At 35.9% G+C, this 26,913-nt stretch overlaps 1 protein-coding gene across 3 annotated transcripts in view; it reads right to left on the minus strand.

Moving 5' to 3' along the window:
* Nucleotides 1-564: 564 nt before the first annotated feature.
* LOC123312239 (TBC1 domain family member 20) overlaps nucleotides 565-26,913 on the minus strand; it is a 96,654-nt gene continuing 70,305 nt past the window's right edge. The window contains exons 7-8 of one of the 3 annotated variants that reach the window (XM_044896566.1): nucleotides 3,514-3,726; nucleotides 565-826 (exon numbers count right to left, since the gene is read on the minus strand). In XM_044896566.1, coding sequence (XP_044752501.1) covers nucleotides 811-826; nucleotides 3,514-3,726 — 229 coding nt within the window. In that variant the 3' untranslated portion in view covers nucleotides 565-810. Of the gene's footprint in view, nucleotides 827-3,513; nucleotides 3,727-14,293; nucleotides 14,371-14,468; nucleotides 14,492-26,913 lie in introns of those variants that run through there. The other 2 variants (XM_044896569.1, XM_044896567.1) reach the window with 2 other exon arrangements.

Raw genomic sequence — 26,913 nt, forward strand, 5'->3', positions numbered from 1 at the left:
AAGGCGGCTCGCTCCACTCGCGAAAGATTTCGCTCTTAATTGCGCTTTGTTTTGGGAACTGCGAAATTTCAGTCGATGAGAGTAATTGATGCCCGTGTGATTTTCGCGAGGAAATTTCGCTAATGTAAACGCAGTTTTATAAATTGCATGAAAAATCGTATTTCCTTACAGGATGGATCTATTGACGTAAATTGAATAGGAAAATGTTAAGAGAAAATCAGGCTCCAAAAACACATTTAAATACCCATCATTGCGACATTAATTACCTCCACAGGGTGTTCAGAAATTTAGAGGAAATTGAAATTTTCAGTCCACCCTGTATACCATCGAATTCAAATCAAATTCCCGCAGACTCGGCATCAGGTGAAGAACTAGATGAAATAGGCTACAAATAGAAAACATGATCAAAATTGATGCATACCTTGAAAAGTTATTTTAAAATGAATTCGGTGAAAAAATGTATTATATGGAAAACGGTATCGATGTTATCCAAATTATCATTGATGATGCCTCTGCAAGAAGATTCGGGATTTGGGCATGATTTTAGATCAATTGAAATATCAAACAAAGGACTTCTTTAATGAATTATATAAAAATTGTTTTTTTTTACTACAATAGAAGCATTTGCTTGAATCCTAATTAAATTTCATACACTATACAGTAACAGTTGTTATATACATCTAACAAATATATTGAAGGAAACATAAAATTATCATATAAATATATATCCCAGTACTCGTAAAAAGTTCAAATACCTGTATAAAATTTTCGCTTGATAAGATCCTTGACAGTTATGCATGGAACTATATGTCATGTATCCCATATACTGAAAAATTATCATCGTTAGTGAATGTTGAAATGTCTGAGATGCAGTGTTCAGTTTTTTTAAACATTATTTTTTTATTGAAAGCTATTTTTACTGAATTTTTGAAGTTTATGCAAAGAATTATCGGATTCCCAAAGAAAAATAGCTATCTGCATTTTTCTGCGGTTTTCATTTTTACGAATCCACTAAAAATCAAAAATACTTTTTTTTTTTACTTTTCAAGTGTCTATCTCTGTTTCTTGTGGAATAGCTATGATTGACATCGTTTTGGAACTTATCTCTATTCTTGAATACAAACAAAAGACATTCATGAATGTACAAGGCATATACAGTCATTATATTCATACGCTTGAATTTGCCTCTACAAGAGTCCCTGAACTTCATTTTGCACCTGGTTCCCATACTCTTTTTTGCACAGCAAATACTGATTCCACACTTGCATTGCTACCCCAAAAAATAATACCAAATCTTAGAACAGATTCAAAATTTGCATGGTATAAAATTTTTAATGTATTAACATTCATGTATTGAGCTACGACCCTGATTCCATAACCAATGCTAGATAATTTCAAACAGACCTTTTGATGACCTTTTTATGTGGTTAATTACATGTTGAAAAGTATATATTTTCTTAATCTGACAATTCAAGCTTATCGAAATGTGTGGGAGGGCGCCAAAGTTGCAAAAAAAAACGTCACGTGTTATTTTGAAGATAATTATTCAAGAATAACGGAAAAAACATAATCGGACAGTTTTAGCAAGCAGAAACAATAAAAACTGGCCATAAAGGTCAGAAAAATCAGATTTTCGAAATATCTCCTCAAATGGGCTTCAAATCTATTTCGCATTCATTATAAAAGTTGTAGAGAACCAATTTTTTCTACGTTCAAACGATTTTGAGATATTTCGCGATTAATGCGAGGTATTTAGCGATACATTCTGAAGCGAAAATTCACTCGTTGGAAAATAGTATATACATTCTAATACCTCAATTACACTCAGCCACTGCCACTGCCACTCGCGCTGCCGGAAATATTTCCCGAAATATTTCTGCGGCAGTATCGAAGGCAGTGAGTATTTACACCCTGCTCCATCATTTCTCTCGCGGTCAAGTTTCGGCAATGACGGATATAAAAATAAAATCATCAACTTACCTCGTTTTCTGTATTTATGGTTTCTTCTACCTCATACGAAGGTCCCAGAAACCTTTCCATGATATCAAAGGCAAACCATATAGGTTGAAAAACATCATCTGCTCCTGATCCAGACTTAATGGACTGGATTTTTCTCCTCAGAAGTGGTCGGAATGTGGCCATAAGTGATTTTTTGTGTATGGGGGATATTCCAATTGAGGAATTGAAGGCGAAAAAAAAATCAGCGCTGAGGCTGCAATTATCTCTTCATCCGTCATTGCCGAAACTTGGCCGCGAGAGAAATGATGGAGCAGAGTGTAAATACTCACTGCCTTCGATACTGCCGCAGAAGTATTTCGGGAAATATTTCCGGCAGCGAGAGTGGCAGTGGCAGTGGCTGAGTGTAATTGAGGTATAAGGTTCAGTCAGAGACAACACTTAAATTTTCGTAACTAATTTCGAAATTGTCGTCATAGAAATTCCTTGTCATTTTGTCAATTGGATGAATGTAGATAAGACTGGGATTTCTGGGATAAGACCTTGCCCTTTCGCATATGTGGCTAAGCTCCTCGCCCTTATCGCCCTCTAACTCGAGAACAGTTAAAAGTACGTAAAATTGCTTCAGATTAATGTTGTGTAGAATTTCATTATATTCAACTTTCATTATGAATACAAAAACGATTAGAGATAGAGGCAGGGAAAAATTCGAAAAAAAAGCATTTTTGTCATCTTCAAAGTGTCAGATTAAGAAAACCCCCCTTGCTTAGGTCAGGTTAATGGTTCAACACGTCTACAACACCGATATTAATCCCTTGAAAAATAGCTTCCTTTGGTTCCAATAAACATATTCTCCAAAAATTTGACACGCTATAAAATTTTTTTTTTTTACCATTTTCAACTTTTCCATACGGCCAGTCCCATCGCGCAAACTGTCTGATAAGCATGAATTCATTATAAGAGACACGTAGGGCATATACAGTATCTTAATCTGACACGGTCGAGTATGTACACCTGACGATTTTTTTTTTTAGATCTTTGAGACTCTGCGGACGCTTTCCCCACCGCTGAAAGTGCATACATCATAGAACCTTTTTTTCCTTCTACCATCTAATCTTCAAAATCCACTAGGTTTCTACGACGCTCGAGTAAATCCCGATTTAGCATCGTCAGCTCCCCAACTAAAACCCACCATGGCCGCTCATGCAATGAAAATATAGGTTAAATTATGAAGTTATGAGGTCAGCATTGGGTTAACTCCTTTTTTTCTGCTATTTTAACGTGTTGATGACTATAATTTGATTTTTTACATTTAACATTTTAGCCTTGAGAAAGAAACTAGATGAGTTTCGAAACGTCGACAATGTAACAAGAAATTTAATAAAGATATTCGGAGTACAGATTCCTGTTATTGTTATGTCTGAAAATTTACATCATGGATAGTACTGAGAATTCATTTCTTAAATTTTTAGTATTGTAATCATTACTGAATTTGACATAGTGTCAAACCGCTGTAGATACATTTCATATTCTATTAAATCATAAGAGCATACTTACTGTGATAAATAATTCACATTAGGATTGATGGATTTCAGATAATATGCATAAAGGCCGATCAGCACTGTAGCAGTGGCGAATAGAAAGCCATATCTGCTCCTGTGATTAATTAGTAACCATGGCGGCATGCTATTGGAAATTCGCAGCCACATGTTATTGTTACCTCTTCTTAGCCTGCGCATACGGGCCTCATCTCGTTTTCTTTGATCCTGTCTTGAAAAATATATATATTCAAAAAGGAAAACAAATGAAATCCATGAAATACTTATAGCCATTTAAAGATATCAAGACATATCAAAAGCTTTCCTTCAGGAACGAATATTACATATTACAAATTAATAGTTTACAATGGCCACATGTCCCGTTTATACACAAGTCTATATCTCATTTTATGCAATTTTATGAGATATCATTATATGACCTTGGAAACACTAGTTCGATTTTCACAAAAATAAAATAAGCTAAAAGCAGTACGGACTATAATTAGAAACTTTTAATATGGTATTTCCTGCTACTCATAAGCTTATATAAATAAGCAGAACAAGCTGAAAGTCTGGAATATAAAAGAAACCCGCAGAAAATTTGGGATAGATACAAAAACACTACCCTATATACTTAAACGGCGGCAAAAATCAGGAAACTGATTTCTTCTTCGAAAACATTAATACATTCAAGGTGAGTTCCGATATCGCTAGTGTTTCTAGCCGCGTTCGAATTACGATACACAGAACCATTGAATATAAAATACCAGAAAGTATGGTATGAAAAATCTTGCGAACGGAAACGGCCCTATTAGACTACCTTGTGTGACACATCGATTATGTGTTTAATAACATAACTAGTAAGCACAGCGATCTATATTTTCGGTGACTCCATAATTTACCACCAAATCAATTAAAAAATATGATAAGCGAAAAAAAATCAACCAAATGAACCCGATTTATACCCCGTAGTGATGATTACTCCTGGCCGTCCAGTTTCAATACCGACTATTCCAGGCATGGGCGAACTTTTTGAGGGAAGGGCCAGATGAAATGAAAAATTACCTAGGCGGGCCGAAAAAAAAATACACATTTTTACAAGTGATTAATTTTTTTTCGATTTTTACATCAAACATGACTAACATCCTAGAGAAGTAAAAAAAAATGACAAAAATTAATTATTGTTCGGTAGGATACGAAAGAGTATGTGAAAAATGAAACTGTGATTGAGCTTCTAAGAATTGTCCATACTCTGGTAGAAATTGGCCGTGATGATGCTAAAAGCTGGTCACTAAAGCTGCCAACAGATTACTCTGACGACGTGGGCCCAAGTCATAATGCGCATTATTCGAAAATCTAATATAGGATTTTTTGCGGAAGCGCTAAATTAGTCAGACGTGACGTTGACACGTGTATTCCCACGTTCCCACATTGAACGCTTCCGCGCAAAATCCGATGTTAGATTTTTGAATCATGCGCATTATGACATGGGCCCACGTCACGTTAGAGTAATCTGTAGGCACATTTATAGTCGGTTGCTTACGCTGCTATTCATAGTTTCATAGTGGAAAACACCTGTTCACATAACAATATGCAGTTGTTCCCAAGATATTATGATTATTCATTAAATATACCATATTCCGCCCGTCATATTTGGTGCTCCTCCCTCCAGTAGTAATGTTGTAAATATTAGTCAAAGGTACTTTGAAGGACGTGATTTTTTGTTTCTTGAAATTTTTGAAAAATATGTGATATTTTTGTTGCTCTCATCAATGAAAATCAAAAGGTCAAAAATACTTCGAATTACACAGACGTTGACAACGAACCAAACGAAAATTTTAATGCTTGATTCGTTACTAACCACCACGAGCATAATATCATCATCTCAGTAACCACGCTGTAGACTGCTATAACTCGAGGTCCCAAGACTCCCAAGCAAATCCAAAATAATTTAGTTTAGAATTGAGAGAACTAGAACACTACACCTATGCTAAGTTGCGCGCAAACTTTGCTTAACTGAAATTAATGTTAGATCCAATAATTAATACCGTTCTTAAAGCTCAAAAATTTTCATTCAGAAGGAAACCGTTACTTGATCGATTCAAACTACGCAGAATCGAATAATTGAATAAATTTTCATGTATTAATCACACTTGAATACTGCCTTCATGTTTGGAGCTCAGCAACAAGCCGTTCGTTGCAAGTTTTGGATTCGATGCATCACTATTTGTGTTCTGCGATGCAGTCGTTGGAACTTCGAAAGAGATTTGGCAACTTTTGCTTTTTCTGGGGATTACAAGAAATAATGCCAGCCGCTGCCAGATGCACACGCAGTACTAAGGCTGAGCCTCGAGCACAACTCTATGCAATTTGAATAACCAATTGGTGGACTTTTATTTGAGGGATTCAGGGCTAAAGTGAACCAAGTCCATGCAGCCTAGTTTTGAGATACATGACATAGAAGTTGTTTATCACTAATTAATTCAAAAGTGACTTCTTTAGATTTGTGTAAAATGAATGTAAGCATATGCTTATATTCTAACCTAAGTCATGTATCCCAAAACTAGGCTGCATGGACTTGGTCAGTGGCGGCTGGTCTGTGAGGGCTATAGGGCTACAGCCCCCCATACAAGAAATCACAAGGAATCAATCCTTTTATGCTATTTACCTTTCTATACGATTTTCAATGAAAATATTACTTTCCACGGTTATTTATATAATTTATTAACGTAAAACTTTCATGCGACTCCTGCAGTTTTGTTTATTTCAATCATAATCTAGCAGTTCGTCCCTGCATGGGCGATGAATCGTATAGCCCCGAATTCTTGCATTCGGACAGTCATTCGGCTCCAGCCGCAACTCTTCGTGTCGGTCGTTTTAAGGAGTAAAAGGGCTACGATAAAAGTCGCCCCTATCCGCTTCAGTCTAGCCGCTGCCGGCTAGCGTATAGACAACCTAGTGTGCGTTCGTATTTGTTTACGTTTTGAAATCACGGCGGACAATAGTGTTCAAAATATTTTAAAAACTGATTTCGCGAGGCTTTCGCTGGCGGAAAAAAGCCGTATTCAACTGCTGGGTTGACCGACTCCCGATTTAAATTTAACCCAGGCAGATAAAACTCCAAAAACTTCTTAAGCAAGACGATTCTCAAGACAAGTGTATAACAATTGATAACGTATGGGCAAGGGCAGGATTTAGAGATTTGAAGCACCTTAATGAAAAAATTAAGAAGCATGAGCTATCTGCCAAGCATGTAAATTGTTCGACAGAATTAGCTTTTCTGGTTACGACTAATATCGCTGCTCAATTAGAATATCGGAATAATATTATTAAGCACAACGAGCAAGTAGATAGGAACAGGTGTGTTTCAAAAAGAATTATAAATTGCATAAAATTTTGCGGAAAACTGGTTTTAAAATTTCATATTTTTATTATTATTCCAAAAGTAGCCCCCTAGTGACCTAGATCACGAGCCGCCACTGGACTTGGTTCACTTCAGCAGCTATGAAGCCCCCATTTATCAGTCCTTCTTCCACTAAATACGTTTCCAGCTAATTTGTCGTCTTCGATGTATAATCTTCAACATTTCAAGATGATAATAAACAGTACGCAACTTACGCTTTGAGACAACTCGGTATTAGGTGACATTGCTTTTCCTTATCAGGCGTTCAAACTTAGAAAACAAAAATACTGGCGATTGTTTCAAAATCTTGATGCTGGCCGGATTAGACTTTCACGTGGGCCGGATCTGGCCCGCGGGCCGTAGTTTGCCCATGCTTAGACTATTCCACCACGGTCAATACCGTATGTCGATGTCAACCCTGCAGGCTGTTAATTTTTCCTTATTTAGAGTAGAATGCCGAAGCGAATAATAAGCTATATGCAAGGAGGGATGGAGTGACATCTTACCAAGGATTATACAGGGTGAGTCAAAAATTTGTACCGAGCTTTCCTAAGGTGATAGTACATTGAAAAATAAGTGTAGTTTGTTAAATGAATTCATGGCCCAAAATGCATATTAAGGTAGATTTATCCTTTGAAAGTTAATAAAACTAAAAAAATTTCCCCACATAACTGCATTTTGAGCCACGGGCAAACTATATTTATTTTTCAATGTTCTATCACCCCCAGAGAGCTCGGTACACATTTTTGACTCATCCTGTAGATTAGGGTTTATAATCTATAATTTCTTACAACTATTCAGAATATTTAACGGATTTCTACTCCCAGGAGAAATATCAGTTCAAAATAGACGGTCAGAGAAATTGATGGATACAGTTAATAGAGGGATCAATAAAATATCCTAACATAATTTTTGTATACTGAAAGCCCAAGAGCCTCAGCTCCAAGGATTAAAATGAACCACCACTATTAGGTAGACGATGGAGAGCATGTTCCTCATATTATTTCGAATGTATAAAACGGCTGGCCAATAAAATTGATACAATTTTAGAAATTTATAAGATTTACTCAGAAAATTTTCTATTTCTTTCTGATAGCCATAGAGCTCTAACTTCAAGTATCAAAACGAACTGGTATTCCGCCTACGGTCGAGAGTATTTTCCTCTTTTTTTCTATTGAAAATTTAAAATGGTCAAGAAAATTTTTTCTCCATGCACCCACTCCATGAATTATCTTGGATGGTCATTTTAAATTTTGGAAAAAAAAGAGAAACATGCTCTCCATCATAAACAGAATATCGGTTCATTTTGATTGTCGGAGGTGGGGTTCTAGGGCTATCAGAATTAACCAAAATTTATTCTAAGTACATTCTGATACATTCCTTCATCCACCAATTTTCTTGTCCGGTCATTTGAACTTGCAAAATGAGGAATATGAGCTTCAGCTTAGACTGAATAGTTCATTTTGATACTCGGAGCTCTGGTATGAACAAAAAAATTATGTTAGGGATATTTTAGTCTTCCCTCTATATACTTGAGCCATCAATTTCTTTTTCTTATTTCTGGTAGTTCCTGTCCTCTCATATGCGGTCCCCCATATCAAGAGAGACGTTCTTTAGCCGACTATTTTGAACTGACTTATCTTATGGAGGAGGAATCCTTAAAACATTCCTCTATTCACCAATTTTCTTGACCGGCCATAATGAACTTGAAAAATGAGGGATATGCGCTTCATCGAAGAGTGAATATTTCATTTTTATCCTCGGAGCTGTAGTATGAACAAAAAATTATGTCAGGGATTTTTTAGATATCGATTGTAATTTATTCTGGGAGGATTCTGCATCTCTTCATAAACTTTTTAGGGTTTTCACTCCCAATCTCTGAAACAAAATCAATTAAAAATGAAATCAACGATTTGCTCCTGCGTAAATTCTTGCACTAATTTGTCAGGAGCAAATTAACTAGAAAAAATTGTTGCCTGACAATGAACTCAAAATAAATACCTAACGTTGAAATTATAATTCTCAGTTGTAACGTTTCGGAGTCTATATCAGACTCCTTCATCAGACGAAAAATCTATTTTTGAAAATCTTCTGAATTGTGGCTTTTGTTTGACATTAATTGTCAACACACAGAAACAGAGACTGCATAGAAACGTTGATTCATTTAATTTTGAAATTACCGGATGACAGTTCCTTCTTTAGTAAATTGATCCAAATATGATCTATTCCTACCGAACAATTTGCCAAATTATTATCCTGATCCAACAGAATACACGTAGACTCTTTAATTTTTCGTTTAAAATGGTCTGGTTCCGTCATTAAAATTTTAGTGTTGTCCCAATCCATCATGTGGTCTCCCGTATTAGAACAAATGTGATCTGCGATTTGTGATCGATTAATTACATTCAACAAATTTGTTGAATGTAATTCCTTATGTTAATGGCCTTTCAGAAAAAATAAGAAGAATCGGTTCGAAGTTCAACATACGAACTGTTTTTAAAACGCAAAATGATTAAAGATCTATATTAACAAAAACTAAACCTTTGAACGAAAAACAAAAATCAAAAAATTGTATTTACAACATACCCTGTATTTGTGGTAAAACTTATACAGGTGAAACGTCCAGACCTCTAGAAATAAGAAAACGCGAACATAAAAATAATATTAAAAATAGAGAAATTAATCGATCACAAATCGCAGATCACATTTGTTCTAATACGGGAGACCACATGATGGATTGGGAGAACACTAAAATTTTAATGACGGAACCAGAATATTTTGAACGAAAAATTAAAGAGTCTACGTGTATTCTGTTGGATCAGGATAATAATTTGGCAAATTGTTCGGTAGGAATAGATCATATTTGGATCAATTTACTAAAGAAGGAACTGTCATCCGGTAATTTCAAAATTAAATGAATCAACGTTTCCATGCAGTCTCTGTTTCTGTGTGTTGACAATTAATGTCAAACAAAAGCCACAATTCAGAAGATTTTCAAAAATAGAGTTTTCGTCTGATGAAGGAGTCTGATATAGACTCCGAAACGTTACAACTGAGAATTATAATTTCAACGTTATTTATTTTGAGTTCATAGTCAGGCAACAATTTTTTCTAGTTAATTTGCTCCTGACAAATTAGTACAAGAGTTAACGCAGGAGCAAATCGTTGATTTCATTTTTAATTGATTTTGTTTCAGAGATTGGGAGTGAAAACCCTAAAAAGTTTATGAAGGGATTTTTTAGTTATCCCTGTATGTACTTTAGCAATCAATTTCCTTGACCGGATGTTTTGAACTGATTTATCTTCTGGGGAAGGAATCCTTAAAACAATCTGAACCGAAAAAAATCGGTTCATCTGGTAGTTGGAGGTGGCGTTCTAGGGTTGTCAGAATGAAGAAAAATATATTCTGATACATTCCTCTATCCACCAATTTTCTTGGCCGGCCATTCTGAATTTGAAAAAAGAGGAATAGGCGCTTTATCGTAAACTGAACAGTTCATTTTGATTATCGGAACTGTAGTATGAACAAAAAATTATGTTAGGATATTTTAGTCATTCCTCTATATACTTTAGCCACCAATTTCCTCGGCCAGTCATTTCAACCGACTTATCTTCTACAGAAGAAATTCTTAAAACATTCTGAATAGAAAGAAAAAAAAAAGAATATCGGTTCATTTTGATCGTTGGAGGTGGGGTTCTAGGACTGTCAGAATGAAACAAAAAATTTTATGAGTACATTCTGATACATCCTTCTATCCACCAATTTTCTTGGACGGTCTTTCTGAACTGAGGAATATGCGCGTCATTGTAATATGAAAATCAATAATGAAATTAGCGATTATAAAACATGATCTATAATCATATAGCTAATTATTCGCTTCGCCATACAATTATGAATAAGGAAAAATAAATTATCCCACTGCAGCATTGATATGAGAGATCGGCCGGGAGCAAAAATTCGATTATATGACTTGAGGAAATAATACTTATTCGAGGAGGATCATACGTTGTGTGTCTTAAAACAAATATGGATCCATCATAACAATAGTCTTAATCATGAATTAATTTGGAAAGTTTGAATCTCAGAACTTCACCAGTTTAAATGTTCCATGAGCTATGATTTTCAACATCAATGCATTTTAGATTTCAGGATAAAGAATATATATATTAAAAAAAAACTAACCTCTGAGAGTGCATAAACTCTTTACTTACTCAAGATGTTTCATTTTTATATCTTCCTTCAAAAACTAAGTCAATTCAATTGTTTACGAAACTGAAAATTTTTGAAAGATCCTCATTTTGAACTTTGAACTATATATAAATGGCATGGAGAAAAATTGTTGGGCAGAGAAAATAAGAAATACTCGAAGTTGATATTATTGCAGTTTTAGGTCTAACTGAAATATAAAAGTACAAATCTGGGTCAGCTAATGACATAGCATACATACATACATAGGTTACGTTAATGTCAGGGGATGGGTTGATCTCACTTGGCTGTTTTGCGAAAATGCGACTTGAGTGAATGGCAGGAATGCAAAGATATTACATGTGTGTAATATCTTTGCAGGAATGGATCTCGATTTTTTTTTAATTCAAAATTGATCTAGATATTTTGCGACCGAATTTGGGTCACGGACTGTGCTACGGGATATGGAGAAAGATATTTTGCTATCAGTTGTCGTTTTCTGGTTGGTTTCGTGTAGAAAAGTAGGTAGGTTCTCAGGAATAATAAAACTCCTCCGAAACTATAAGAAACGGCAACATGCCCCAGGTGAATCTGGAAGCGTTTACATTCGTATTGAAAAATCTCGAATTTCTGAAGCTTTTTTCTCGTATTTTCTATAAGTCGCAAAATTTCCATTGATTGTTATGATTTGAACATAAAAATATGATTTTTCAGATGCTTGTATCCTCTAAACAAAAACGAATTGGATATATGTTCATAGGAAAAAAATGTTCAGAATACGCACAGCTACCATCTGTCAAAGTTTGTCATAGAGCTTGTAGAACAGCCTGTATATCATCGAATCAGTGTAATGAAGGCTGTACTGTTTACTTTTTCTTTCACGTTTTCTACTCTGTTTTTTTTGTTTCAGATAGAATTTCTAAATGGAGAGAGGAAAGAAATTTTTATGTCAATGAAAAAGAAGCCCTTCAGTATTAAAATCTCATTCTGTAAACAAATTTGTCATCACTACACTACTCATGGGGAAAAAGGGTTTTTCCTAAGCTCTTGTATCATACGCCGAAATGTATGGTACCCCAATGTATAGAATGCATGCCTGGGTCTTCTAGGCAATTTATGAAAAAATACGAATGCTTTTGTCCATTTCATACTTTGCCTAGGCATTTTATACAGTTCTTAGGTGTTTTATCGAGGTATATTTGGTCCTATCCCCATATTTTGGTCCAAACAATCTGCCCTTAGCCTATGACCCAATAGTTATGAATCACCCTATATAGAATGCCTGCTGATCTGTCGGGAATGTATGAAATGAAATGATTCAGATAAGAATTATCTTATCAGCATGGGTATGTATAGGATGGGCACAATTCGTTCTCTACTGAAGGGATCTCGAGAACTACGTATAAGAACTAGAAGAAAACCAATGACACACATTTCATAGCTTTTTTTCAGAGAAAGAGAGAATGGTGAAAACCGTAGCCTCCTACTATTCTTCTTTTTTGAATTACATATTAGCAAAAAATTAGTTTTTGGCGATTTCGAAAAGTTCTCATAACTTTTTTGTCTGTGAACTTACAGATCTGAAACTTGAATCTTCTTAGGCACTTTTATACGTAGAATCTACCGACAAAAGATTTTTTCCAATTCATAAATAACAAATTAACTTGAAGTTTGTATTAAAAAAAAAGCTCGCCTAATGATTCGAAATGAAAAAATATTTTTAGCCCCTCTTTTGATTCTACGTAAAAAAGTGCCTGTAGAAAGTTCAAGTTCCAGATCTGTAACTTCAAAAACAAAAAAGTTATGAGAACTTTTCGTAATCGTCAAATTCTCATTTTTTCTAATAACTCAAAAACGAAGAATCGTAGATAGCTACGGTTTTCATCATTCTTCGTTTATCTGAGAACGAGCTCTCGAAAGTTGTATGTGTTTTTGAATCCCCTATCCTACCGTCAATTTTGCTATTAGTAATTAGGGCAAGTAATTCGAGTTGCCTACGTAACATGGAGGCTTACCGAGAGACTTTCACGATTTTTGGCCATAGGGTAGTTAGGTGTCTTTGAAGTGCTTATAAGCGGCATTGACCAGCACAAAATAATTTAAGGCCAGAGCAGTACAACTGACATTTAGTAAGTAGCAACTTGAGAATTTGGCAAGTAACTTTAAAGTTAGCAAATTTGATAAGGATTCCAAAATGGTATGGCACTAGCTAGATTATTTATTGAATAGAGGACAGTTTTTTTCCGCAAACACCCATTTTAAAACAAATTTCTCTTCAAGGCCGTTTCTAGTTCTTGCGGCTCTTTTGATATGATAAGGGACTCCGTTATCTTTGTAGAGATTTGCATGTTAAATGTCTTTACGGTTTCTTCGAAATCATTTTTAAGTTTATCCGTAAATATGTAGGCTTGAACTGACCTCTCTTCGTATTCCGGTTGAAAAAGAAACTCTATTTATTGTTTTATTTCTACCTTTACATAAGTATTGTTGCCAATGTTCTTTTCTGATAATGGAAATAATATTTGGTTGCACTTCTACCTTCTTGACTAATACTAGTCCGTATGCGAGTCTTACTCCGTCGAAAGCTTGGCTAAGACCAATAAATGGGGCTGCCATAAATGTTGGAATATGGCACAGAAATACCACATAAAATTTGAAAACTCATCAGATAGGTTTCATACTGACTTGTTTTTTTTTTTACTAAGTTGTTGAATTATATCACATTCCCCGATCAAATTAGACACATTTATTCACAAATATTATTAATCGCCACTTCTATTAAAAATGTGAAAGTCTGTTAGTTTGTTTGTTTTTACGGAACTCCGGAATCAGATGTCCGATTTTGATGATAATTCAACTAAAGTGTAGAGAATTTTTTCAAGTAGTTTTTCGTGCGACATTCATTCCTATATAGTGACGAAATGATGAATTATATTGATTTTTCTTAAACAAATTCGAATGGAAGAATTGTCACATGAATCTTAACCAGAATTATTCTCACCGTTTCATTCTCCACAAATTGGCGGATTTTGTATTAAGTAATAAATTCATGTCCAATTCCTGAAATTTGTTTACTTAAGTTAAAATTGAATGTTTTCCTAGTAAGAAAATACAAAAATTAAATCAGACCATTAGAAGACAACATCTGTTTCGTTGCCTAACTACTAACCTGAGAAATCGATTTTGAAGATTTTAATCTAAACTATTGTTTATTTCATGGGACATTCAAGTTCTCGAAGCATTGGTTGATTTTGTATTATATGGGAGAATATATTCAAGTCCCATTCCTGAAATTTGTTTACTTACATTAAATTTGTTTTCCTAGTACTTTTGAACATATAAAAATAAAATTAGACAACATCTGTTTTCTTGCCTAACTACTAACCTGAGAACTCGAGTTGGACATATCTGAAAAGAAAATTCGAATTGAGGTGTCACTCGACCCTTGTTCCTATTCAAATTTTGTAGGATGTAGCGTTTTAACACTTTTGAATACAGCAAAATGTGCCCCCCCTATGAAAATTAATGAAGGTATTCCATTAAATTCTGATAATCATTATGCTATGAGAAATATACTGGGTATGGCTCCTTTCGATTAGTACTCCCTTCATTCAAAAAACAAGAAGTCACATGAGACGAAAGCGCGATTTATCATCTCTTGTGCAGAGACGTGATGAACAAAAATAAAATATCATCTAACCTCTCAAATCAGGCACATTTTTACAATTTTTACATTTACCATACTGTCACTGGAAGTATCCGCCACTAAGACCAAGGTGATTTAAAATAAATCGAATTTCAATTCTCACCCTGTTTATGATTTTAGCGCAGTTCAACCAAAACTGCAGGTCTTTAACCATTTAGCAGGTAGTATTGAGGATGCCATTTTTCACAATGTGTAGGGAACATTAATACAAAAAAAATATTTTTTTCAGTTTTTTATTCAAGGTTAGGTAATAAAAAGTAAGTTTGGTGTCAATAATCTATTGTAATTCACGTTTTCGATTGGATTAGTAAATCAATTGATAATAATAATACTTTATTGAGATTATTCTTGAAATTCTTATTATATTTTTCATCCATTTTGAGATTGAATTTTTTCTCTGGGATCCAACCCGGCAAAATCGTCTATGAATGGAGTGACTTATTTATAAATGAAATCAGTGAAGGACTGTCGCCCAAATTATTTCGAGGTGAAACAAATTCATGTGCTTGTTATTGAACAGTAATTATACGTATGTGCCTTCTCATAAAAGATCGTGAGGAAATTTGACGAGAGCATTATAACATACAAGTAAGTGAAAAGTTTGGAGCCTGACCGAAGCATTCAATTCGCTGAAAGATTGAAAGAAATTTAGTCCTGTGGTTTACATACTATTTTATGCATGTCCTTATATTTCAAAAAAATTGAACCTCAAGGGGCAGTTCACCAAGAAGGTGCTCTAACACTTTACCCCTATTTTCGATTACATTTTCGAATGAGCACATAAAAACTAAAAACAATGTGATATGAATGGACGAAAAATTGAAAATGAACATAAATATTGAACAGAATTCACATAATAAAAGAAACATAACCAACAGGATCATCTTTAAAACAATGAGACCTGATAAATTTTCGGAGAAAAAAAAATACTCATATTGTAAAGAATATGATTTTCATCTCTCTTTTGAATCTAGCCGGTATAAATTTATCATATTCATTTGGAAACGAGTTGTGAAGTTTGACTATATTGGATTTAAAACTTCTTTGAAAGATCGATGTTCGGTGCTGGGGACCTATATCTCAGGTTTTCGTGAAGATAGAGGAGACATTTTTATTATTAATTGTACTGAGCTGAAGGACCGAAGGTCGATGGCTCTTGTCTGATATTCAGTCAATAAAAAACAGTTCTCTCTCTCTCATTACTATAATTTTATGGTAAGTACAGAGGGCATAATATTCCAATAAAATTTTCATAGACAACCAAAGAGACTCCTTCAACTTCTGTGAGGCATATATAAACCTGATAGAGCTATTTTAAACACGTTGAATTCGACTTAATGTCTCCTAGTTAAGGCAAAAACAGAGAAGTGGTAATTAAATTTCGAGAAGATTCACATAGGACCATTTCTGTAGTGATTGGTAAATAAGACCTATGCTGGTACAGCATCCTCAAGGCTCCATAAGCTCTCCGAATGAAACAGGCCACAAGATCGCGAAACCTCAACGTACCATCCACAATCAAACCCAAGTCTCGAGCACTCTCTTCCAAACTTTATGTTATCACCACACAGTGAGATATGAGCACAAAAGTTCCAAACCTTCACCTGACACACCACAAGACTCGAAAATCGCCATAAGATTATCATACCTCACAGTATCAAATGCTCTACTGAAATGCAGCAAAAACAAAATTGAGCACTTTGAATAATCTGAATAATTTACCGGAAACCAGATTGATTAGCAGGTAGGATCTTATTGAACTCAAAAAGCTGAACTGCTACAATCTTTTCCAATAACTTGAACATAACAGGCAGAATACTGATCGGTCTCAGGTAAACAGCTCCTTGGGCATACCATTCTTTAGAATAAGTATTATTATTTATTATTATTATTATTTATTTAAATAAGAGTAGAGGAATACACCTATAAACTGACATAAAAACTAAGTTTAAATTGAACTCCTGAAAATGAACTTAACATATGATTGAAAACAAAGAGAAAAAAAAATATAGAAACACCGTCATCTCGACGAGGTCACCCATCTGTCAAAGCTGTTCTTGAATCCATTCACTGAAGACGATTCTACGACGGTTTCAGGCAAGGAGTTCCAAACATTGAACACTCGGTTTGACAGAAACATTTGCCTCTGGGTAGTCCTGAATTTTTCCTTCGCGAGCTTAAATCCATGGCCCCGTAAATTGTTCGTGTTCATACGGTACATATTCATAATATCCGGACCAAAGTGACCATGGACCGCTCTGTAGGAGAACATTAAGTCGCCTCTCGCACGTCGTTGTTCAAATGTGGGCATATCGAGCACTCTCAACCTTGTTGCGTAGTCAGGTCTCCTAACACCGTAGGGAATTCTGGTGCACCATCTCTGAACAGACTCCAACCCATCCACCTCGCCTCGCAAAGAAGTCCACCAAGCCGGACCAGCATACTCCATTATCGGCCGAATATAAGATTTATAAATCATGCCCCAGGAGACAACATCAGTGTTTGGGAATGCCTTGCTGAAGAGGTAGATCATCTGTCTGGCCTTTGTTGATACTGACGCGATGTGGTCCGACCAGCTCAAATCTTCCGCTATAGTCACACCGAGATCCAAGTGGCGAGTCACTGTGCCAAGTCTTACCCCATCGATGTAATAGGGGGCCCGAGGGTTGTTCTTTGCTATGTGCATAACACAGCATTTGCTCAAATTCAGGGGCATCATCCACCTCTGGCACCAACTGCTTAGATTATCGAGATCCTGCTGAATTAACCGTGAATTGATTGAGCGATTGAAAATCTTCGTGTCATCAGCGAAAAGTGCACATTTAGATCTAATTGATGCAGGTAAATCGGCTGTATATAAAATAAAAAGAAGTGGGCCCAGAACCGAGCCTTGTGGGACACCACTCTCAACAGTTTTCGCGGACGTAGACAGATCACCACCAACTCGTACACGAAATGACCTATCCGACAAAAAAGATCGGAACCACTCCAGTAGTCTCCCCCGGATCCCCATGTGTTCCAACTTATGCAGAAGACGCCGATGAGGGACTCTGTCAAAGGCCTTCGCGAAGTCGAGATACACCACATCCATTGGAATGCCCATGTCAAGTGCCCTACTCCAGTCATCAATACAAGTGAGCAAGTTAGTGAGTGTTGACCTCCGGGGCAGAAAACCATGTTGCTCCTTGGGGATTAAGTTATTTTGTGATGCAAACTCAAGTACCAGGTCGCTAATTATTTTCTCCAGTACTTTGGAAACTGTCGACAGGAGGCTTATTGGGCGGTAATTGCAAGCTGACAGTTTGTCCCCACCCTTGAAGATAGGTGTTATCAAAGCAGATGACCAAGGCTTGGGAATACTGGATGTCGATAGAGATCTTCTAAATATAATGCACAAAGGCTCGGATAAGGCTTGTGCGCAACGTCGAAGTATCGATGTGGATATCCCATCAGGACCAGGTGACGAACCTTCCCTACAATTAGAAAGATTTCTTTCCACCATGTTTCTAGTGATGGTTATGTCATCTAAGCAAGATGTTGTTCGGGCGGTATGCATCGAGGGGACAGCGCCCTGAGGTTCATCCACAAATGCCGATGAGAAATGACTCGCTAGAATATCAGCCGATTCGGCCGGTGACGCACTTACAACTCCAGATGAATTTTTCACAATAGGGACACTGATTTTTGCGTTCATGTGGGATCGAACGTACTTAAAAAACTTCTTTCTGTTACTTTTCATCGTCAGATTTCTCTCGTAATCAGATCTCGTCTTCTGGATTGTAGAGGACAAAAAGTTGGAGAATGACCGATGATCGTCATAGCTTCGAGCTGATCTATCTCTCAAATACCGCTGCCACAAGGATTTTTTGCGCCGTAACATCCCCAGCAGATGACTGTTTATCCAGGGTCTTGAGGGAATCTGCTTGATATGTATGTCCTCCGAGCAAGCCGATAACGACTCGTCAAGGATTCTTGAAAAGGTTGACCACATCCTATCAATGTCATCGGATTCGGGCAAGAGATCATTCCAACTGTATGATAGCAGTTTTTCGGAGAGTCTCTGGTAGTTGGTTTTCCTTGAAGTTCTAATATGTTTGGGAGCGGTGGGTGAGCAAACAAGCTGAAGCTCCGTTGATAACACTGCGTGATCGGACTTACCGAACGGCGGTAGATGAGATATCTCCGAAGTAAGGTTAACGTCGGAAACGATTAGCAGGTCCAGAAGTGAAGGCACCTGGCCAGAGCGAAATCTAGTAGGCTTGCTAACTAACTGATGCAGACCCGAGTTGAGGAGAAAGTTAGCATAGGGAAAGGAAGGCGATGATTCAGCCGGTAAGTGCAGCAAAGGCCAATTGAGATCGGGGCAATTAAAGTCGCCAGCAATTAAGATGTTCTTCTGGGATGCAGAAGACATGGATAGAAATTCGACTAAGTCGGCATCGGCAGCACATGGGCGAGGACGATAGATACAGCCGACCATAATTGAGAAGTGATTATTAGTTATTTGTAGAAAAAGGTTGTCGATACCACGCCAATCCTTATGCGTCACATCAATCCTGAAGTTGTCAGTAATATCGTTTCGGACATATATACAAACTCCTCTGTATCCCACTGATTCAGTATTGTCGTCTCTGTAAAGCGTATATGAAGGTAAAGAAAAGATACTGTCGTCTATTGAAGGCTGAAGCCAGGATTCCGAAATGAGTACTAAAAATGGTTTATTGAGTTGAACATACAATAATAATTCATGGAATTTCGCAGAAAGGGATTGAATATTTGTGTAAATGATGGGCCATATTGTGAGAGTGTTTAGTTTTTTGAGGTGCCGCGCACTGCCTGGGTCTGTACTATCTTCGGAACACCCTGTACATATTTGATGGTTATATCCTTCTCCCCAGAACTTTGTCTCATTTTGAGCTCGTCTCTGAGTGCATTCAACTCGTCAACTTGCCTTTTAGTTCTGTCCTCCTGGACCCTAATGTGCCGAAACTGAGGATGGCCCGATAGAGAATTTCTATTTTTCAACAATGCGTAGACTTTGTCGGGGTCGGAAAGAACAACTCTAGTCCAACGTGGTCTGGATTTGTCTTTCGAAGGTAGGCGCACTATTTTAGTAATAAATTTACTAGATGAATTGCTGATGCAGTCCAAAATCTGTGATACCGTCTCCAGGTCATGGGAATCGCTGCCACCTTCTGGCACATTAGTTATGATAATGTTGTGCGATTTCTTGACCCTCTCTAGAATTTCTGGCACAGCTTCTGTGTAGGGGCGATTATCTAGCCCGGAGCTGGCAACACTTGCAGTGATGGAGCAGATTTCGGCCTTCAAATGTGATTGAGTGCGTTGAAGGTCAGAGATTTCGTCTTTGCAGGACTGAATATCGATCTGTTGGTTTGAAATTATTTTGGAGTGCTCCTCAATCTTGGTAGTGCAAGCCACAAGTGTATTCAATAAGTCGTCGTGCCGTTTTTCCATTCGTTCGATTGAACTTGTTAGATTACTGAGCTTTTCCAAAATTATATTGAACTGTTGTGTGTTCATGGAAGAGCTCAAAGAGTTGTCAGCAGTGGTCTGCGAGCTAGCAGATGGGGATTGTGGGCGTGCAGTATTACTAGCACTTCTGAGCGAGCGCTCCCTCGAGTTGCACGAAGGACATACCCACTTTTCATTTCTTTCCCTCAGAGATTCAACCTCGCGCTCCGTGTAATTAGTGCATTCGGGGTGATAATATTTACCGCATTTAGCGCACGAGAGCTGGGAGCGATTGGAGGCAATCGCCTTAGAACAAGCTGGACAGCATCGTGGCATTTCAATGGTTGGGAAGAACAATTACAACCTTTCACTTTCCTGGGCCCGTAGGAAAGACTTGGACACAGGGGTGGAAGGCCTCGGATAACAGAAGGAAATAGGAAGGGGGTGAATAAAAGGATCCTTTACGCAGATTCTCAACTGCGTAAATTTAATATCCTGTCCAAACGAGAGCGCTACACACCGCTCCGGTACTAGTTTGATACTAATGATATGATAATTAATAACAGAAGTCAGAACGTATTGTCCCCGTTGGTAGCCTAATCGAGGTGGGAGCGATATGCGCGGGCGGTGTTTATTATGCAGATGAATGGCGCAGATAATAAGTAAACAATCAAATAATTCGGAGAATACCCCAAAGGATCAGGAATTTGTGAAAACGATAATGTTTCAAACCAAAACTTACGAAAGTTTTATCTTCTGGGAAAGAATCACAGTTCACAGACGTGAAACAATGCGAAATATCGGAATAAAGAACAGAGCAATCGACAGTACGTGTTCACTCCAGGAGCTCTCGAAACGAATTATGATCTAAGCACACTTCCACGAAGTGGGAACTTTCGAACTGAGCAAGATACTGTTGTAAATATTGACAAGAAATGGCAGAATATGAGGACAACAAATTTCGACGATATCGATATACAACATAAGAAACCGGCGCATTATTTTTGATTTTTTCGAGGTTTGTTATTATATCATTATTTTACACTACCTGTCGGAAGTTTAAGCCTTCAGAACTTATTGGAACTGACCTGAAGTATCGCGGCTATAAATTCGAAAATAACTTTTCACGGTGACAGAATCGACTGAATTTTATTTTGGCACTTTTTATACAATCTTCTCTATCGATTGCTCTTGGCAATTTACGAGATCATAATAGAAGGATATTAACTATATGAGAGCCAAAACTATGATATCTTGTCTTCTCCATTATATACTAGGTGTGGTTTAATGAACGGATAATATGGAGCCTGCGGGTAGAGGACTCTATGGTGGTTCAGAAGAATATATTTTACGTTTAATAAAAGTGCCTTGGTTTTCGAAATATTGGAGACTTTCGAAAATTCAAGAGAATTACACCTTTCGTCACTCGTTTTGCAGGCAAGACTCCAAATGAAGGAATTTTTCTTGGATAGTATTCCTGGATAGATGATCTATCGAATGTAATTCATTATTCTTGAGGCGCTTGAATAGTTCTTCATGAAAAAAGATCTAACTCAACTTTTCCGTTTTGCTTATTTTTTTTTCATAAGTTCAACCTAGCGCGGTGTAAAAAATAATATGGTTACCTGAGAGCCAAAGCAAGAGGGAACATGGCCGTTTCATTTTGATTCCGAAATGGTATAAATCTATATTTTCAGCATTTCATACAATATAAATTCCTATTGCAATCAGTTGAGGCCTAGTTTAATGTTAACACTGTAGCTAAAATGAGAAATGCAAGCAGAATAAAGTGATCAGCTATAGGAAGGTATAGAGCATGTACTGAAGCTCATGGTGGCCTCTTAGAGCACCTTTTGTGAAATTTAATTCAATGAAACGATACTCATTTTAAAATTGTTGATATGCGATAAAGCTATGATTCATTAGAAAGTGTAGACCATAGAGCATATATCAGAACTCATGGTGGCCAATTTCAACATAATTTGTGAAACTTTATTCGATGAAACGATATTTTAAAATTGTTATTTTTTTCTCGTTTTCTCTTATTATTGAACCCCAACGTGGTGAAATCAATATTTTCGAGTTAATTTCAAGTTATAAATTAAATTTCACCATGTTTGTAACAAAGATCTTGACTCAATGTAATAGTATTAAAAAAAACCAATATTAAAATATGGTTCACCAGGAGCTCTACTAGATGCTTTACAACTTCTTATGAATAATTGCTTTATTCTGCTTGCAAGTCTCATTTCAGTTGCTAAAAATTAAAGAAAAAGACTTACATCAAACTCCGCCTTGACTCATTGTGATAGACATTTATTTTGTATTTAATGCTGGAAATATAGTGAGTTATACCATTTCAAAATCTCAGTGAAACAGGCATGTTTCCTCTTGCTTTGGCACTCAGGTAACCATATTATTTTTTACACCACGCTGGGTTGAACTTAGGAAAAAAAAATAAGCAAAACCAAAAATTTGAGTTAGATCTTTTTTATGAAAAACTATTCATGCGCCCCAAAAATAATAATCTACATTCGATAGCGCATCTATGCAGGAATACTATCCAAAAAACATTTTCCTGCAAAACGAGTGGCGAAGGGTGTAATTCTCTTGAAGTTTCGAAAATCTCCAATATCTCGAAAACAAAGGGACTTTTACTGAACATAAAATATATTTTTCTGGACCGCCATAAGGTCCTCTACCCGCAGGCACCATATTATCCATTCATCACGCCACACCCTGTATACAATGACTAAAATTGGAACATTGATCCAAAGAAAACTTGTCCAAGTAAAATTGGAAATTAGACACGATTTTCTAAATGGAGTTTATGTGGATGTTTTCGAAGTTCAGGGTGACTGGTGAAGTAAGGAACAACGGCTAAGTGGAGATAGCGGACCTCAAACTAAATGAGAATTTGGCTTTCAAAAGTCCCATAAGGGTATTCGTTTCGGAGATATAAGGTGATTTATGAAAAAATGCTGAATCTATAAACTCCCATATCTTCGTTAATATGGTAAAATTTTCGCTGATATTTCACAATTTGTTCCTATAGGCATTCACCTTCAGCATAAGAAAAAAAAAAAAGAGAAAATTGCAAGCCCATATTCAAAAATTTCAATTTACTTGTCAGGTGAGAAATATCACACGGTATGTGAGATAAAATAAATTCAAAAACAAATTTGAGAAGAACGAGAGCGAGAAAAACTGATGAAAGATCTGTTTTTTGTTTGAATGGTACTAATTCTCTATTGTTTTTATGATAATATGTTGAAATCAGAATATTACAATATTTTCATATTCACATCATGAAATATAATATTCCTGATAAAACAAAAACACTAAATTCGAGTCAAAGATAGTTGATAGTTAGGAAGGTCTATTGTGCCTTGTGCCCCCTAACAGAGCTGTTCTCACCACGCCCTGCACATCTCACAGATAAGTTTGACTTACTTTAATTACTACCAGAACTCCTGTTCATTCTACTAAACTGAAAAATGTGGAACAATAATGGGGTATTTTCCTAAATTTCAAAATATATGTTATTAAAATCTTTATACCTCAAATATATCGAAATATATTTTTTTCGAATTTTATCATATTGCATTTTGTCTTTATTCACTTTCGAAAATTCTGATTTTAGAAGTGCTCTCTTATGAACATTCTACGTCATTTTCACAATCCGGCAACGCCCTTTGAGTCAATAATGGTCATGAAAGTTTTCTGATCAACATAGACGTAATAAATATCAAGTTTTGTGATCAAATTTGACAAGAAAAACAAACAATGACACAGAATCTCATCGGTTTTAAGAAAGTATAGACACGGATTACAGAAACAATTTTATGCAATCTGTGGATATCTTCTTGATCGGTTCCGCTGTTGTCGAATTAACAAAAATTACTAGACTTTAGTAAAGGCATTCTACGTCACAAGCTTTCACATATTCGAATATTTACAAGTTTCGAAGGCTGTATTTCTGAAATTTCTGAATTTTGAAGCGAATCTTTCAGGTGTTGGATAACTAATGGAGAAGGGTTTCCATAAATAGTCTTAAATTCGATTTTGGAGTTTTAGGAAACTTGCCCATCCACCTTATATGTTTCCAACAAAATTTACTCTTCATCAAAATAATGTAAACTTTATAAGCATAAATTTTCTGAGGGGGTTGGACTTAAAAAAAAACATTGTTTCATTTAACATATAAATTTTTTAATACAAACAACTGAATACTGAAGAAAATAATGATTTTCAATTATCAGGGATTCATCATTCGTTATAAATAATATGTGTTTGTTTTATCAGGAATATTATTTTTCATGATATGAATAGAACAATAATATTGTAATATTCTGATTTCAACATATCATAAAAAAAATAGGAAATTTGTGCCATTCAAACAAAAAAAGATCTTTTCTCTTTTTTTTTCGCTCTTTTCAAATTTCTATTCGATATTATTTCATCTCATATACTGTGTGATATTTCTCACCTGACAAGTGAATTGACTATTTTAATACGGGCCTGCGATTTAATTGATTTTTTTTTCTTGTGCTGACGGTGAATGCCTATAAGAACAAGCTTGCGGAATATAAGCGAAAAAATTACCATAAACGAAGATTCGGGAGTTTATAGATTTAGCATTTTTTCATAAATCACCCTATATCTCCGAAACGAATACCCTTATGATGAAGTTGCATATGTATTTTCATCAGATCAAGATATTTTTTTATGAAAACTCTTATTGAAACACGAAAATATTCTCCATTTCTCGATGTAAACATACAAAACTCTACTAACTTTTCAATTACGAAAACTGACTCCAGAGGGCGTATCGCTTGTTTGGAATTCCTAATAAAACCTTTAGGTCAACGCATGATTTAAATTTCATGACTTATTTACTGTAGCTATTAAAAAAAAACTTAAAATTAAACTTTGATTGTGCGCACCAAAATTCATATGAAATTATTGTCTTGAAATTATTCAGGGAATAAACTTTTGAAATTAATCGTTTTTTTGCAACAAATTCAATCATAATAGTTTGGAATTGATTGAACGTATTCATACCTTCATAAGATAAACTCCTGAAAATGGAATTTCAAAATATATGTTATTGAAATCCTTATAACTCAAATATATTTTTTATATTTCAACATAATGTATTTCATCATTATTCAGTTTTAAAAATTGCGATTTCAGAAGTATTCTTTCACAAACATTCGATGTCACATTCACAATTTGGTAACGCCTATTCAGTCAATGATAGTCATCAAAGTTTTCACTCAACTGAGCTATTGGGAATTCCAGCAAGCGTTACGCCAATTTTTGTAAATAAAAAGTTAATACACTTTTGTTTGTTTATATCGAGGAACGGAGAATATTTTGGTGTTAAAATTAGAGTTTTCATAAAAAATATATCTTAATCTGTTGAAAATATTTTCATCTATGGATCTATGTCGCCACTATGAGAGAAGCTTAGTGAAGATTTCATATTTTGGATCGTTTGAGCAAATTCATCGAATACGACTTTCTTGTAGAGGTGTCAGTTTTCACTATTTTCCACGATGGATTGAACGTTGAGTCGATGCTTAAGAACATATGTATCGTATCCTCATAGCATGGTATGTATTTTGTCAAAAACTTTCAATCGGCATAAATCATGAACGCCTGCATGGATTTTGGTGAAAACTTCAGGGAATGAATATGGGCCAGTGCCAAATATTTGCACATAATGACTTGTCGATAGCGCAAGTCCGGACTGAGAAAATTATATTCTTTTTTCCACTTCTTATAAAACACCCTGTACATCAAATTTTCGAAAAGCGAAATTTTTCTCAGAAACTAAAATAAATACTCTTTCGAACAAGCCTATTAGGATCAATGGCATATTTCGCATCATCATATTATGAACCATTGAATATTTGGGATTTTCAAATTATATTGAACACGGACCTGTGAATCTCCGAATAATGCGTCAATTCATATTGAATCGATTGATATTCTCAGTAACATGACTTAGATATTGTCAAGTGGCGTAACTATAGAGTGGCACGGCTGGCCAAATGCCACGGGACCCGACCCAAGAGGGCCCCGGCGGCTTAAGAGGCCGCGAGATCAGAAATAATTTTTTAACATTTTACCTGAGTATTTTATTCTACTTGAAAAGTATTTTTCTCATTTTTTTGAATTCTGTCTAGACTCCATAAAGTGAGAAAACTAAACACCGTTTTTTTTCAAGTTAATCGTTGAGCATTTCAACACTTCCTTAACCAAAAGGTGTTGAACCATTGGTTTCTACATTTTTTGTTACGGTACGTTCGCATAATTGACGCATTATTCGGGTGATCATTGACGATCGGCGAATTTCCAAGAAAGCAAAGTATATAAGTATACCAGATGCAGCACCCAACACCAGTGTCTATCCAGATCCAGAACAACCAAAACAAGGTTCGAGCAAAAATCAAAGAGAATTAGGCGTATTGTGAACCGTGTTGGTTTTTCGCAAATCAGGCATCTAAAAAAATACAAAATGTTTGGATTGAAGACTATGACGACTGGAAACATATTGTACATGCCATAGAAAGACACCAGACATCGAAAATTCATCTGGATTCTTATCTTACGTGTCAACAGTGGCGGTAACATGGAAGAC

This window comes from Coccinella septempunctata, chromosome 4 (assembly GCF_907165205.1).
Source record: "Coccinella septempunctata chromosome 4, icCocSept1.1, whole genome shotgun sequence".
NCBI lineage: Eukaryota > Metazoa > Arthropoda > Insecta > Coleoptera > Coccinellidae > Coccinella > Coccinella septempunctata.